This window comes from Hyla sarda, chromosome 4 (assembly GCF_029499605.1).
Source record: "Hyla sarda isolate aHylSar1 chromosome 4, aHylSar1.hap1, whole genome shotgun sequence".
Taxonomy (NCBI): Eukaryota; Metazoa; Chordata; class Amphibia; order Anura; family Hylidae; genus Hyla; species Hyla sarda.
Genome location: NC_079192.1, coordinates 64,680,169 through 64,694,908, shown reverse-complemented (window position 1 = coordinate 64,694,908; position 14,740 = coordinate 64,680,169). Strand labels below are relative to the sequence as shown.

General features: G+C 44.5%; 1 protein-coding gene across 1 annotated transcript in view; it reads left to right on the top strand.

Annotated features, from left to right (window-relative positions):
• The window catches only part of DDX56 (DEAD-box helicase 56), a 37,838-nt gene extending 24,876 nt beyond the window's left edge, over positions 1–12,962 (top strand). The window contains exons 10-14 of the mRNA XM_056571232.1: positions 1,866–1,942; positions 2,822–2,911; positions 6,951–7,056; positions 10,163–10,257; positions 12,020–12,962. Coding sequence (XP_056427207.1) covers positions 1,866–1,942; positions 2,822–2,911; positions 6,951–7,056; positions 10,163–10,257; positions 12,020–12,103 — 452 coding nt within the window. The 3' untranslated portion in view covers positions 12,104–12,962. The remainder of the gene's footprint in view (positions 1–1,865; positions 1,943–2,821; positions 2,912–6,950; positions 7,057–10,162; positions 10,258–12,019) is intronic.
• Positions 12,963–14,740: the final 1,778 nt, after the last annotated feature.

Here is a 14,740-nt window from a genome sequence, read left to right as displayed (position 1 = left end):
GCCAGCAGAGCACTTTTCACCCCCATATGGGGTGTTTTCTGAATCGGGAGAAATTGGGCTTCAAATTTTGTGGGGTATTTTCTGCTTTTACCCTTTTTAAAAATGTAAAACTTTTGGGAAACCAAGCATTTTAGGGAATTTTTATTTTTACATATGCAAAAGTCGTGAATCACCTGTGGGGTATTAAGGTTCACTTTACCCCTTGTTATGTTCCCCGAGGGGTCTAGTTTCCAAAATGGTATGCCATGTGTTTTTTTTTTGCTGTTCTGGCACCATAGGGGCTTCCTAAATGTGACATGCCCCCCAAAAACCATTTGTCGCTCCCTCCCTTCTGAGCCCTCTACTGCGCCCGCCGAACAATTAACATAGACAAATGAGGTATGTGCTTACTCGAGAGAAATTGGGTTTCAAATACAAGTAAAAATTTTCTCCTTTTTACCCCTTGCAAAAATCGGGTCTACAAGAACATGCGAGTGTAAAAAATGAAGATTGTGAATTTTCTCCTTCACTTTGCTGCTATTCCTGTGAAACACCTAAAGGGTTAAAACGCTGACTGAATGTCATTTTGAATACTTTGGGGGGTGCAGTTTTTATAATGGGGTCTTTTATGGGGTATTTCTAATATGAAGACCCTTCAAATTTACTTCAAACCTGAACTGGTCCCTGAAAAAAAGCGGGTTTCAAAATTTTGTGAAAAATTGGAAAATTGCTGCTGAACTTTGAAGCCCTCTGGTGTCTTCCAAAAGTAAAAACACATCAATTTTATGATGCAAACATAAAGTAGACATATTGTATATGTGAATAATATTTTTTTTTATTTGTAATATCCATTTTCCTTACAAGCAGAGAGCTTCAAAGTTAGAAAAATGCAAAATTTTCAAATTTTTCATAAAATTTTGGGATTTTTCACCAAGAAAGGATGCAATTTACCACAAAATTATACCACTATGTTAAAGTAGAATATGTCACGAAAAAACATTCTCGGAATCAGATTGATAACTAAAAGCATTTCAGAGTTATTAATGTTTAAAGTGACAGTGGTCAGAATTGCAAAAAATGGCTGAGTCCTTAAGGGGAAAAAGGGCTCAGTCCTTAAGGGGTTAAAAAAATTTTTTTTTTTTCCCAGTGGAGTACCCCTGTCTGGATCTTAATTATGTGGCTGACATTGATTTCTGCATTAGAAATAATGAAATGCCACTGGCAACACAGATCTCGGGAAGCGTTTGGATCCAGACGGTTAAAACTGAATATAATCTTTTTCCTCAATAGCGGTTGCCATAGACATAAGAGAATGTCGCCATCTTTACATCCAGGCTATGGGTTGGGTCACACAGAACGGATGGTAAAATATGCTGCGGATTCACCGATGACTGACCCTGGAATGAGCCCCTGTCTGTTCCTGTGTGTCCGCTTGTAGCAGGATCTGCACTACTGTAGTAAACTGCGAGCGCATGTGCAGTTTACCTACAGACATCAAGGCCGCTCCTTTGCTCCCTGAGCTAGGCAGAGAGAGGCAGCGATGTCTAAGTGTCAACTGCGCATGCACGCAGTTTACTACAGTCGCGCAGATCCCTTTGTCTTCTACGAGCGGACACCCGGGCACAGGCAAGGGCTCATTCCAGGGTTGGTCATCGGTGGATCCACAGCGTTAAATACTCTGCGGATCCATTACGTGTGACCCTACCCTGTCATTTTGAGGTGTAGTAGGAACTTTTCATACAACGTCTGACAGAATTCTCTTGTAGCCATATTGTGAGTTTTCCCAAAAATACACTACAGGGTAGGCTAGCAGTAGTTGCCGATATAGGTCATACAATGTTCTCGGTCCTGCTTGAGTAATATTCTGCCCCTTGTGTCTCTTCCAGGAAGCTCTGAGGAGTGTGTGCTGCGCCCCTACAGGTTCAGAATGGAAGAGGTGGAAGGGTTTCGCTATCGCTGTAGAGTAAGTTTGGTATTGTTAAGAATAAAGTATTTTTGGATGTTTGACTTGAAGAAGTGATCACCTGTGTTGGGTCCCTTGGATATGAGTCATTGCATCAGGGGATCTGTTCTCACTGCAATTCAAATAACAATTTAGTATTTCTCTCAGGGGAGTATGTACAAGGTTAAAAGGGTACTCTGCCCCTAGACGATGTCTAATCGTGGGGGTCCCGCCATTGGGGACCCCCGCGATCTCTGCTGTGGCACTCCAGACATCCGGTGCACGGAGTGGACTTTGCTCCGTGCCGGATGACTGGTGATGCAGGGCGGAGGCTCGTGATGTCACGGCCACGCCCCCTCAATAAGTCTATGGGAGGGGGCGTGAACCCCCTTTGGATAGAGGATAAGATGTCCAGGGGCAGAGTACCCCTTTAAAGGAAATCTGTCCTCAGTGTCACCTGCACTAAGCTGCCGGTGCAGACAGGTAGTTCAGTTGACACTGATGACAACCATACTTACATGGTTCCCGTTTCGTGCTCTGGTTTCCCCGCTGCTGTTTTCTGCTGGGTCCTGCCGCTAGCAAACAGCAGTGATGACATCACTAAGCTCCGCCCATGCTCTGTCAGCCGCGGAGCAGCACATATGGCGGAATATTGCAGGAGAACCACAGTACGGAACGGGACCAGGTAAGTACTGTTGTCATCAGTGTCACCTGCACTACCGGTCTGTACTGACAGGTTAGTGCAGGTGACACTGATGACAGATTTAGTTTGTTTATAGGATTGTGTCTTTTCCTGTTCATTTTCTTTGGTTGCAGTGTTACGTTTGGTGTTGTATGATGAATTCAGTAGGCTTGGAGTTTTTTGTGTTTGCTTTTCTTATGTGTGACATTATCCTGCAGGATGCGATGAGATCTGTAACTAAACAAGCCATTAAAGAAGCCCGTCTGAAGGAGATAAAGGAAGAACTGCTCAACTCTGAAAAACTAAAGGTGAAAACAAACCATATTTTTCACCCTATAGGACGCACCGATATATAAGACGCACCATATTTTAAAGGTCCAAAATCTAGAAAAAAAAAGATTCTGAACCCACCAGTGATCTTCAACCTGCGGACCTCCAGATGTTGCAAAACTACAACTCCCAGCATGTCCGGACAGCCGTTGACTGTCCGAGCAGGCTGGGAGTTGTAGTTTTGCAACATCTGGAGGTCCGCAGGTTGAAGACCACTGGTAAAGGAGGTCGTACTCGCGTGTCCCTGCCGCTCCGGACCAGTCACCGCTGCCCTGGATGTTGCTCCATCGCTGGCGCCGCGTCCCTGTGGTGTCCCCGACGCTCCGGACGTCTTCTTTCCCGGGATCCACACTCTCCGTTGCCGTCATCACGTCGCTACGCACGCCGCTCCTAATGGATCACGGGATGGCGTGCGCGACGACGTGATGACGACGACAAAGGAGAGCACCGGCCATGCAGGGGATCCCGGCACGGAGCAGACACCGAGGAGGCAGGTAAGATCCCTCCCGGTGTCCTGTAAGCTGTTCGGGACGCGGCGATTTCACCGCGGCGGTCCCGAACAGCCCGACTGAACAGCCAGGTTAGTGTTATTTTCGCTTCAGATTCGTCTGAAGAGTTAATACAGGGCATCATCGCGATTGGTGATGTCCTGTATTAGCCGCGGGTCCCGGCCGTTGATGGCCGCAGGGACCGCCGCGATAGGTATGTGTATTCGCCGTATAAGACGCACCAACTTTCCCCCTGCCCCCCTGTTTTGGGGAAGAAAAGTGCGTCTTATACGGCGCAAAATACATATTATTGATGAATGTGAATCCTATACTGCTTCTGTATATGGTATATATTCACAACGTGAGCTGTGCTGTAAATCCACAACAAGAGTGGAGGACAATGCAGGTGGATGGGATTTTATGGAACCCTATCCACATGCACAGTAAAAAAAAAAAATAAAACATAAAACTGCAGATTTAAGGGAAGCTGGAGAAATTGCCCTTTGAATGAAATCTGTAGTGTTGCCCTATGAATTGCAGATTTAACACAGTAATGGCAGATTTAACCTCTTTAAAAAATAAAGCTTTTGACATGTCCTAGGTTTTTATCAGACCCCGACCAAGAACGAGCCGGGAAAGATGTGCGTGGTCATGCAATCTTCTCCCCGCTCTCCCCCACCTGGACTGCCTTACAGACCACCATTATAAGTCAGTCCAAGTCACATGACGCATAGCTGGAAGAGAAGGCAATAAGTATGATGATTCCGTCACGGTTGAATCCCAAGTATTTTGCCTGTACTATAATACAATACACTTTTTTTGCATGGCAGCATAGAGCAGGTAAACTAAATATTGTCCACGCCACCCTCACTCAATACTGTTTCTTTCAGACAACATTACCTGCTAATTCCAGGTCTTTTTGAAGTGTCCTTGGCTCTTGGAGAATTCTTCTGAATATTCCTCTCCCGTCTCTGTCAGAAATCTTGCGTGGCAAATTTATGGTGAAATGATTGTTCTTCTACATCCATATTATGACGCCAATAGTGCTCACTGAAACATTCAGAAGCTTAGAAATGCGCCTGTGACCAATACCATCCTTATGATTTGCAACAATTAGGTTATGATAGGTCTTGAGACAGCTGTTTGCTTTTACCCATCACAAGACGTGTCTTGTGTCACAACGACACCTTTTGTAGCCATCAGTTGGGACTGAACCAGCTGAAATGAATTTGCACTGACAAGGGACTGAATTGCTTTTAAATTACGGATAGATTTCAGTGGTTGTCTTGGCTTTTCATGCCTTTCTGCACTTCCCTTTTTGCACATGTTCCTTTTTTTCATTTCACATAATTACACACAACCTAATTCCTGGGCTTTTTGTTTTGCTTTCTTGTGTATATATGAATTACTTGGTTTGTTACCAACATCTGGTAAAAATTCCATATCGATGGCTCCTTTGGAAATATATCTTAGTGAGAAAAATGGTGACATGTTCAATACTTGTTTCACCTGCTGTACAATACTATATGATTATGGGGGCATACTGCTGGATTTTCAGGGTACTCAGCTGTTATTATAGGGAACCCAGGGCACTTTGGTCATCCATATTGGGGTAGGATAAAATTATACAGGTTTGTGTGTTTATACAGGGCTGTGGAGTCGGTAGATAAATGTTCCGACTACGCAGTTTTTTGTACCCCTGACTCTGACTCTTCTGTATTAATTTGCGAATATATTTTATACTTTCCTTGAAGGAAAGAAAGGCAACATACCTGTCATTACCACAGGACTACTGGCTGGGAAGCCAACAGTCTACTGTATTGAACAGTTTGTGTGCTGATCTGCTGCTGAAGATAGGGCAGTGGGAGGATTCAGGAAGGGGCATTTATTATTAAACATGATGGGGGAGGTTTATCAAAATCTGTCCAGGGGAAAAGTTGCTGAGTTGCCCATAGCAACCAATCAGATCGCTTCTTTCATTTTTAACAAGGCCTCTGCAAACTGAAAGAAGCGATCTGATTCGTTGCTATGGGCAGCTGGGCAACTTTTCCTTTGCACAGGTTTTGATAAATTTCCCCCGATTTCCCTAGTAGAATCCCATAGTCATGTTTAAAGTTTAAGCTAACAATCAAGTTTACAAGTTTTTATAGCCTTAGCTGAATGACAGCAGTTTTTCCAATGGTTTAAAGCTTCAGTCTTGTATAAGTGAAGGAATGGAGGGTCAATAGTTCAAGTGTCTCTAGTTCTGCAAAAAACATATTTACTTAATCCCTTATCATTGAGAGGCTAGGTTACCCATGGGTTCCCTGTAACAGCAGAACACAACACTATGGAAAGTATAAGTATTACCGCTCCTAATTGTGCGTTGTGTGCCATATAGTGAAGCACATGAAAAGCTTCTTCACGGTCACTTAACGTGTTTGTTTTGCGGTTACGTGAGGCCCTGCATGCATTGGTCTTTATTCTTAAAGTAGAGAAGTCATTAATTATAACTTTTTGTGAATTGGGACATTCAAATTAGCTTTTTTTTTTTTTATTTTTTTTTTTTTTTTTTATTCCAATCTAAATTTAGTAGGAGTTGGAGTCTGAGTCGGTGCATTGTTTGCCCACTCCAGGTACCCAAAATTTAATCCGACTCCACAGCACTGTATGTATATTTTCCTCTGGTTTCTATCTGTAAGGATTTCTCTGAAGAGTAGACAATTCCAGCTTTCATTTATTTCTGCATGTCATTTCCCTGGAGAATTATCTCTGCCCTGTACTCAGGGTGCTGCTGAGGACACATGGTGAGTCAGAGCCGTGTGTCCCGCCTGAGTCACTCCATGACCTTAAAGTACAGCACATCAGGTCACGACCTCAGTTGACCTGCCTCCTATAATGTTCTGCAGCAGCTGGCACCGCACTTGGCTCTTATCTGCAGGGTACAGCTCTCAGGTGTCTAGCCTGGACAAGGGTCTGATACATTAACCTTTTGATTGGAAATATTGGGTTCACCTCTTGCGCTATGTCTTGTGAATCTATAAAAATTTTTGATCCTGAATTTATGTAATTTATTTTAATTTTTCTTTAATTTTTGCCGTATTTAAACTCCTTATTACCCCCATAAAATGAAAGTAAATATACAAAAATCCCTCTAGGTTTGTCTAGGACAGTGGTCTCCAAACTCTGGCCCTCCAGCTGTTGCAAAACTACAACTCCCAGCATGCCCAGTGAGCCGTTGGCTGTCCGGGCATGCTGGGAGATGTAGTTTTGCAACAGCTGGAGGCACACTGCTTTGGAAACACTGCTCTGAAATATATAAAAATGAATCGGACTGTCTCTTGGGTTCTACACAAGAAACCTAAAAACTGAAATCGGAGGTACTGGTGTGGGGAACCCCCCTCCACTTTTTGCCTGCTAGAGTGTTCATACGTGACGTCTATAACCATTTTAATTCTGTGACTTGTATCCTTGTCTGTCATATTGTGGCTGTACGGTGAGAGTAATATTTTGCCTTCCTAATCTCTTTCCTTTCCTCCCTCTTTTTTAGACTTATTTTGAAGATAACCCACGGGATTTCAATCTCCTCCGCCACGACAGACCCCTGCACCCTGCAATAGTGAAACCTCATCTGAAAAATGTTCCTGAATATCTAAGTATGTGTGGGCCAGATGTCTGACTATGGAACAGAGTTAGGCAGTGTTTCCCAACCAGTGAGCCTTCAGCTGTTGCAAAACTACAACTCCTAGCATGCCCGGACAGCCAGAGGCTGTCCAGGCATGCTAGAAGTTGTAGTTTTGCAACAGCTGGAGTCACGCTGGTTGGGAAACACAGGACTAAGGTTTGTTCGTGGGTATCTTGGCTTTCCCTCCTGCAGCCGTCCTGCTTTTACCCTCTCCTCCCTGTACAGGGGCCGGGAGGAGGCAGGTGTCACCCCTAAATGCTGTGTGAGAGGATCACAGGGTGACTTAGGGTTAGTGTGTAAAGAGGTCGGGGGGGGGTTCTGCATTTCACAACCTGGAGTTATGTCACTGAAGCTTTGCAATATATAATATACCGTATTTATCAGGGTATACCACGCACCGACCTATAACACGCACCCTCATTTTACCAAGGATATTTGGGGTAAAAAAGTGTTTTACCCAAATATCCTTGGTAAAATTAGGGTGCGTTTGTGTGCATGCATATACCCTGTTTATTTAATTCCCTATAGATTCCCTTTTGGGAATCCAAAAATAACCCTTATTTCCCATATACTACTTATCTTGTTAAAATTCAATACTTTATTTGTTTCTACACACTATTTAAAAACAAAATACATGCATATACCCTGATACACTGTTTCTGACCCCGCAGAAGCCCCCAGGAAAGGCAGGGGGAGAGAGGCCGTCGCTGCCCGCTTCTCTCTCCTGCCTTTCCTGGGGTCTAGAGCCCTGCTGCCGCTGCTTCTCTCCCGCTGGCTATCTGCGCCGCTGCCCATTCTCTCCCCCTGACTATCGGTGCCGGCGCCCCATTGCCGTCGCCGATAGCCAGGGGGAGAGAAGCGGCGCCGGCAATGGGGCAGCCGGCGCTGCTGCCCAGTTGCCTCCCCCATCCCCCGGTTGTATAATTACCTGTTGCTGGGGTCGGGTCCGCGCTGCTTCAGGCCTCCGGTGTGCGTCCCCTGCGTCGTTGCTATGCACGGCGCGGCGCAATGACGAGTGACGTCATTGCGTCTCGCAGCGCATGGCAACGACGCAGGGGACGCATACCGGAGGCCTGAAGCAGCGCGGACATGACCCCGGCAACAGGTAATTATACAACCGGGGATGGGGGAGGCAGCGGCGCCGCTGCCCCTTCTCTCCCCCTGTCTGCCGGCGCCGCTTCTCTCCCCCTGGCTATCGGCGCCGACAATGGGCAGCGGCACCGATAGCCAGGGGGAGAGAACGGGCAGCGGCACCGATAGCCAGGGGGAGAGAAGGGCCGGCAGCAGCGCTCTAGACCCCAGGACAGGCAGGGGCAGTGAAGCCGGAAGCGCTGGCGGTCTCTGCACCTGCAAAGCTGCTGCAGTTCATTGATTTTAAAGCGCCCGCTTTAAATCATTGAACTCCAGTGGCTTATCGGCGTATAACATGCAGAAAGACTTTAGGCTTAAAATTTTAGCCTAAAAAGTGCGTGTTATACGCGGATAAATACGGTAATATATGCTTAATGGAGGGCTATGACTGATGCAGAGGGACATAGGAAGATTGGACATTGCTTTATGGTGGCTACACATGGGCATGATATGGCATCTCATGATATGGCATCCCATGCATGGGTCCGATGACCTGAATTTACAGCAGACTTTTAGTTGTTAAAGGGATGCAAAAATGTAGCCGTATTATGTCTATATATTATGTCTATATGAAACTGGAGTTAATGGCAAGAAAGATGCCAAAGGATGCACAGGGTTCCTTTTATAAAAAACATTTTTTAATGTGTTTATTTTGAGCATACTGAGGATACAGCATATTGAGAAGACAATTGCTGTGTTTTTTTTTTACTAACCTGGGGAAACAGGCATATGGCAATTGTTGCATGGCAGCAGCCGCAGAGGTAACCACAGTCAGTCTATTTTTTTGGTTTTGTGGTTACAATGAGATCTGTTTCAGTTCAGTATGTGTGCCATTTATTTGAGGTTTTTTCTTTCTTTTTTTTTTTTTTTTGCTTTGTTTTTATTAAAGGGGATATATCCATGAATAGAAAAAACAGCTAATTTCTTTCAAAGACCGCTCCGCGTCTGTCTCCAGGTTGGATGTGGTTTTGCAGCTCAGTTCCATTGAAGTGAATGGAGCAAAGTTGTAAAACCACACCCAACCTGGAGAAAGACAAGGAGCTGTTTTTGAAAGAAATTAGCTCTGTTTTTCCATTCCTGGATAACCCCTTTTAGAAGTGTACTCCGCTGCTCAGCATGTGGAACAAACTGTTCCGAACGCTGTAGCCTGCGCCGTGAGCTCATGATGTCATAGCCCTGTCACGCCCCCTCCCATAGACTTGCATTGAGGGGGCGGGGTGTGATGTCTTGAGGGGGCAGAGCTATGACGTGATGTGCTCCCGGTGCCAATTCTAGCGTTCGGAACAGTATGTTCCAAACACTGAGCAATGGAGTAATTCTTTAAGCTTCCATTGATTTTATTAAGAGCTTTCATGTGGAACCACACCAGTGACATGTTACTACTTTTTTTTAAAGCCACACTTTTTTTTTTTTTTTTTTTTTAACATTCACCATTGAAATCTCTAGTAGATGGAAACGGCACAGTTTTTGATGTGGTTTTTTTGCTCCTGTGAACATGCCATCCCTTATCCTATGTTAAAAATTCCATAGAAATCTTATTATTTGTTGCTGGGGGGCAACCGGTATAACCACCAGAATAACTCCATCAATCCGATCTGCCCATATATGTGACGATGCAGTAACTTCAGACAAATGCATGATAGGGCCCAGTATCTAGAAAAGCTGGGTAACCAACCAATGTAGTTACGTTCTTCCATTGATGATCTCAGCTGAATATTAGGGCGCTCTCACACATGGCCGGACTGGATGCGCTTCATGCGTCCCCGGTACTGCTGTGTGTAAGAGCACCCTAATGCCTCTAGTCTAGAGTCTGCATTGTTAAGCCGCTAATGCCATTTTATGAGATGCGAGAACTTCCTGTTGTTCCTCTTACGTTTTTGCTCCCATGGTGACGTTTACTTTTTAGCTTCTCTTTATTCACCATTTGCTCTTTTCCGCCATCGCAGTTCCTCCTTCCCTCCGCTCCGTTGCCAATCCTTTGCTAATGAAAAAGAAGAGAAAAAGAGTGCAGTTGGGCCAGTCCAAAGGACCTTCCAAAAAGGTGAGAGCTCAAACACCAGATACATGAAACATATATAGTTGCTATGGTTAACATTTACTGCTCCACATAGCTGTTCTTTACAGGTGTTGTGTCATCTTAATAAAAAATAAATCAATGAATTAATAATAAAAAAATAAAAATAAAAATCCCCTATTCACAGGATAGGGCAGTGTTTCCCAACCAGGGTACCTCCAGCTGTTGGGAAACTACAACTCCCAGCATGCCCGGACAGCCTTCGGCTGTCCGGGCATTCTGGGGGTTGTAGTTTCGCAACAGCTGGAGGCACCCTGGTTGGGAAACACTGGGATAGGGGATAAGGATGGCTTCACAGTGTCCTGTTATATAAAGTGGCATGCATGTGCGCCACTGCTCGCTTCTTTCTCTATGCCAGTATTTTCCAAACAGTGTGTCTCCAGCTGATGCAAAACGACAACTCCCAGCATGCCCAGACAGCCAAAGGCTGTCTGGGCATGCTGGGATTTGTAGTTTTGCAACATCTGGAGACACACTGTTTGGAAATCACTGCTCTAGAGGAGCTGCCGGAAACAGCCAAACTCTGTGCTCCCATAGAGAATAAATGGAAACTCGTTGTATTTTTGTTGTTCCACCACTAGGTGGCACTGCAAGCCTTTATATTATTTGGCAAATGTATAACTCCAGTCTACAGCAGTGCTTCCCCATCTTGTATCTCTCCGGTTGTTGCAACACTTCAACTCCTATCAGGCCAAGATGAGAATTATAGTTTTGAAACCGTTAAAGGGGTACTCTGGTGGAAAACTTTTATTTATTTATTTATTTTTTAAATCAACTTGGGCCAGAAAGTTAAGCAGATTTGTAAATGACTTCTATAAAAAAAAAAAAATCATAATCCTTCTAGTATTTATCAGCGGCTGTATGCTCCAGAGGAAGTTCTTTTCTTTTAGAACTTCTTTTCTGTCTGACCACAGTGCTCTCTGCTGACACCTCTGTTCATTTTAGGAACTGTCCAGAGTAAGAGCAAATCCCCATAGCAAACCTATGCTGCTCCAGACAGTTCCTAAAATGGACAGAGGTGTCAACAGAGAGGACTGTGGTCAGACTGAAAAGGAAATTCAAAAAAGAAAAGAACTTCCTGTGGAGCAAATAGAAGCTGATAAGTACTGGAAGGATTGGGATTTTTAAATATAAGTCATTTACAAATCTGTTTAACTTTCTGGCACCAGTTGATGTAAAAAAAAAAAAAAGTTTTTCCAGGGAAGCACCCCTTTTAAAAGCCACAGGTTGGGGGGAGAACACTGGTCTCAGGGTAACTAATACTCACTCCAGAGCTGACTGTTAATATACAGGTGAGTAGAATATGACAAAATTGTACCTTTATGAACCCACCTATGCGTCCATAACCCCCAAACAAACATTTACCATTCTTGCCTAGGAAGTTGGGCTGCATATGGCGCTATAGCAGGCAGGAGAGGGAGTAGTAACACCTCGGAGTTTACCTCTGAGTTTACCTGTAGGAAACCTAATTCAAAGAAACACTTCAGACAGCAATGATACATTGTGCTGTTCCTAGTATAAGTTATTGGGGGCGCTGCTGAGCCGAGGGATTTTTATCGAACCCCTGAGACACCAGGCATCACATAATGTATGACACTTTTCTGAATTGTTCCCTAAAAGGGGGGGGGTATATTTAAAAAATTATTTTACTTGAAGGTTCTAGCCCAAATTCCATGACTTTTTATGTTTTCTAGAAACTAAAGTATATAGTTCTCTCCCTTTATTACAGATGAGGAAGACACAGAACCCGCTACGTACATTCAAATACACAAAAGGAAAAAGAACTGTCAAAAAGCAGGCAGCGGAATCTTGAGCGACGTCGCGGTCATCAGTCGGTCACATGCTGCGTGTGCTCCATAGGACTTGTTGAAAAAAATTCCGATAATGGAAACATGGGCTTTTCCATTTTTGGGGTTTATAATGGACTTGGTGAATTCCCTGGATGGAGAAGATTTTAGTCATCATTGCAAAAGCCATTTATGCTAAATTTATGTAAATAAATTTATATATTTCTTTGGGATGTCATGCATGAGCCAAACCTTTTTTTATTTTTTTTTGCATTGATTAGGATGATGGGGGGAGATTTATCAAAACCTGTCTAGTGGAAGAGTGGTGCAGTTGCCCACAGCAACCAATCAGATTGCGGGGGAGATTTATCAAAACCTGTCCAGGAGAAAAGTTGCCTATAGCAACCAATCAGATCGTTTCTTTCATTTTTAACAAGGCCTCTGCAAAATGAAAGTAGTGATCTGATTGGTTGCTATGGACAACTGGGTAAATTTTCCTTTGCACAGGTTTTGATAAATCTCCCCCTGCGTCTTTCATTTTTTCCCAGGCCTCTTTAACCCCTTAAGGACCAGGCCATTTTACACCTTAGGACCAGAGCGTTTTTTGCACATCTGACCACTGTCACTTTAAACATTAATAACTCTGGAATGCTTTTAGTTATTCTGATTCCGAGATTGTTTGTTCGTGACATATTCTACTTTAACATAGTGGTAACATTTTGTGGTAACTTGCATCCTTTCTTGGTGGAAAAATCCCAAAATTTGATGAAAAATTTGAAAAAAACATTTTTTATTCACATATACAATCTGTCTACTTTATGTTTGCATCATTAAATTTATGAGTTTTTACTTTTGGAAGACACCAGAGGGCTTCAAAGTTCAGCAGCAATTTTCCAATTTTTCACAACATTTTCAAACTCGCTATTTTTCAGGGACCAGTTCAGGTTTGAAGTGGATTTGAAGGGTCTTCATCTTAGAAATTCCCCATAAATGACCCCATTATAAAAACTGCACCCCCCAGAGTATTCAAAATGACATTCAGTCAGCGTTTTAACACTTTAGGTGTTTCACAGAAATAGCAGCAAATTGAAGGAGAAAATTCACAAACTTCATTTTTTACACTCGCATGTTCTTGTAGACCCAATTTTTGAATTTTTACAAGGGGTAAAAGGAGAAAATGTATACTTATATTTGTAGCCCAAAACCACAACTCCCAGCATGCCCAGACAGCCGAAGGGCATATTGGGAGGAGTAGTTACGCAACAGCTGGAGAACAGTTTGGGGACCACTGTGTAGTGGTGTCCAAGCTGTAGCCCTCCAGATGTTGCAAAACTACAACTCCAAGCATTCTCAGGCATGCTGGAAGTAGTAGTTCGGCAACCTCTTTAGAGCCAGATGTTGCCAAACTACAACTCCCAGCATGCTTGGAGTTGTAGTTTTGCAACATCTGGAGGACCACAGTTTGCAGACCACTAATACAGTGGTTCCCAATCTGTGCCCTTTCAGATATTGCAAAACTACAACTCCCAGTATGCCAAAACTGTCCAGGCATGCGGGGAGTTGTAGTTCTGCAACATCTGAAGGGCCAGATGTTACAGAACTACAACTCCCAGCATGCCTGGACAGTAAGGGCATGCTGAGGATGTGTGGTTTTGCAACATCTGGAATGGCACAGTGGTCTCCAAACTGTGGACCTCCAGATGTTGCAAAACTGCAACTCCCAGCATGCCCAGACGCCAAGGGCTGTCTGGGCATGCCGGGAGTTGTAGTGTAAGGGGACCAGATGGAGCAGTCCAGATCGCTTCTCTGGACTGGACTGCTGCAAAGGTCACGCAACGCCGGCGAAAATCCACTCGCCTGTCGCCACCGCCGCCGTCTCCGCCGCCGAGATCCTGGTCTTCAGGACGAGGTAAGTACCGGGGTCGGGCCCCAGCACTCCCCCGTCCCCCGGTCTTCCTCCCGTTCTCTCCGGACTTCCAGGGGCCGGGCAGGACGGGAGGAAGTAACCGCCCCCCCCGCGATTGGTTGGTTAGTTCTAACCGACGAATCGCAGGGGATAGGAGGAGGTGGCAGGCTTCCCACCTCGCTCCTATACTTTAGCATGGTCCTGGCTGTCTGTGACAACCGGGATCATGCAAAATTACCGGGCGGTCGGGTCCCAGAGACCCGATCAGCCCGGTAACTCCGCAGATCGATTTCCCTCGCGATTTGCGACGATCGCTGACATGGCCCCCCTTGGCGTTTGCCCTGGATGCTTGCTGAAGCATTTCAGCAGGCATCCGCTTCCGATCTCTGCCCAGCACGCGGGGACGTCCTTGGTCCTTAGAGCACAGGGTGCCAGGCAGTCCCCGGACGTCCTTGGTCCTTAACCCCTTAAGGACCCAGCCATTTTACACCTCAGGACCCGGCCTTTTTTTGCACATCTGACCACTGTCACTTTAAACATTAATAACTCTGGGATGCTTTTAGTTATCATTCTGATTCCGAGATTGTTTTTTCGTGACATATTCTACTTTAACATAGTGGTAAAATTTTGTGGTAACTTGCATCCTTTCTTGGTGAAAAATCCCCAAATTTTATGAAAAATTTGAAAATTTTGCATTTTTCTAACTTTGAAGCTCTCTGCTTGTAAGAAAAATGGATATTCCAAATAATTTTTTATT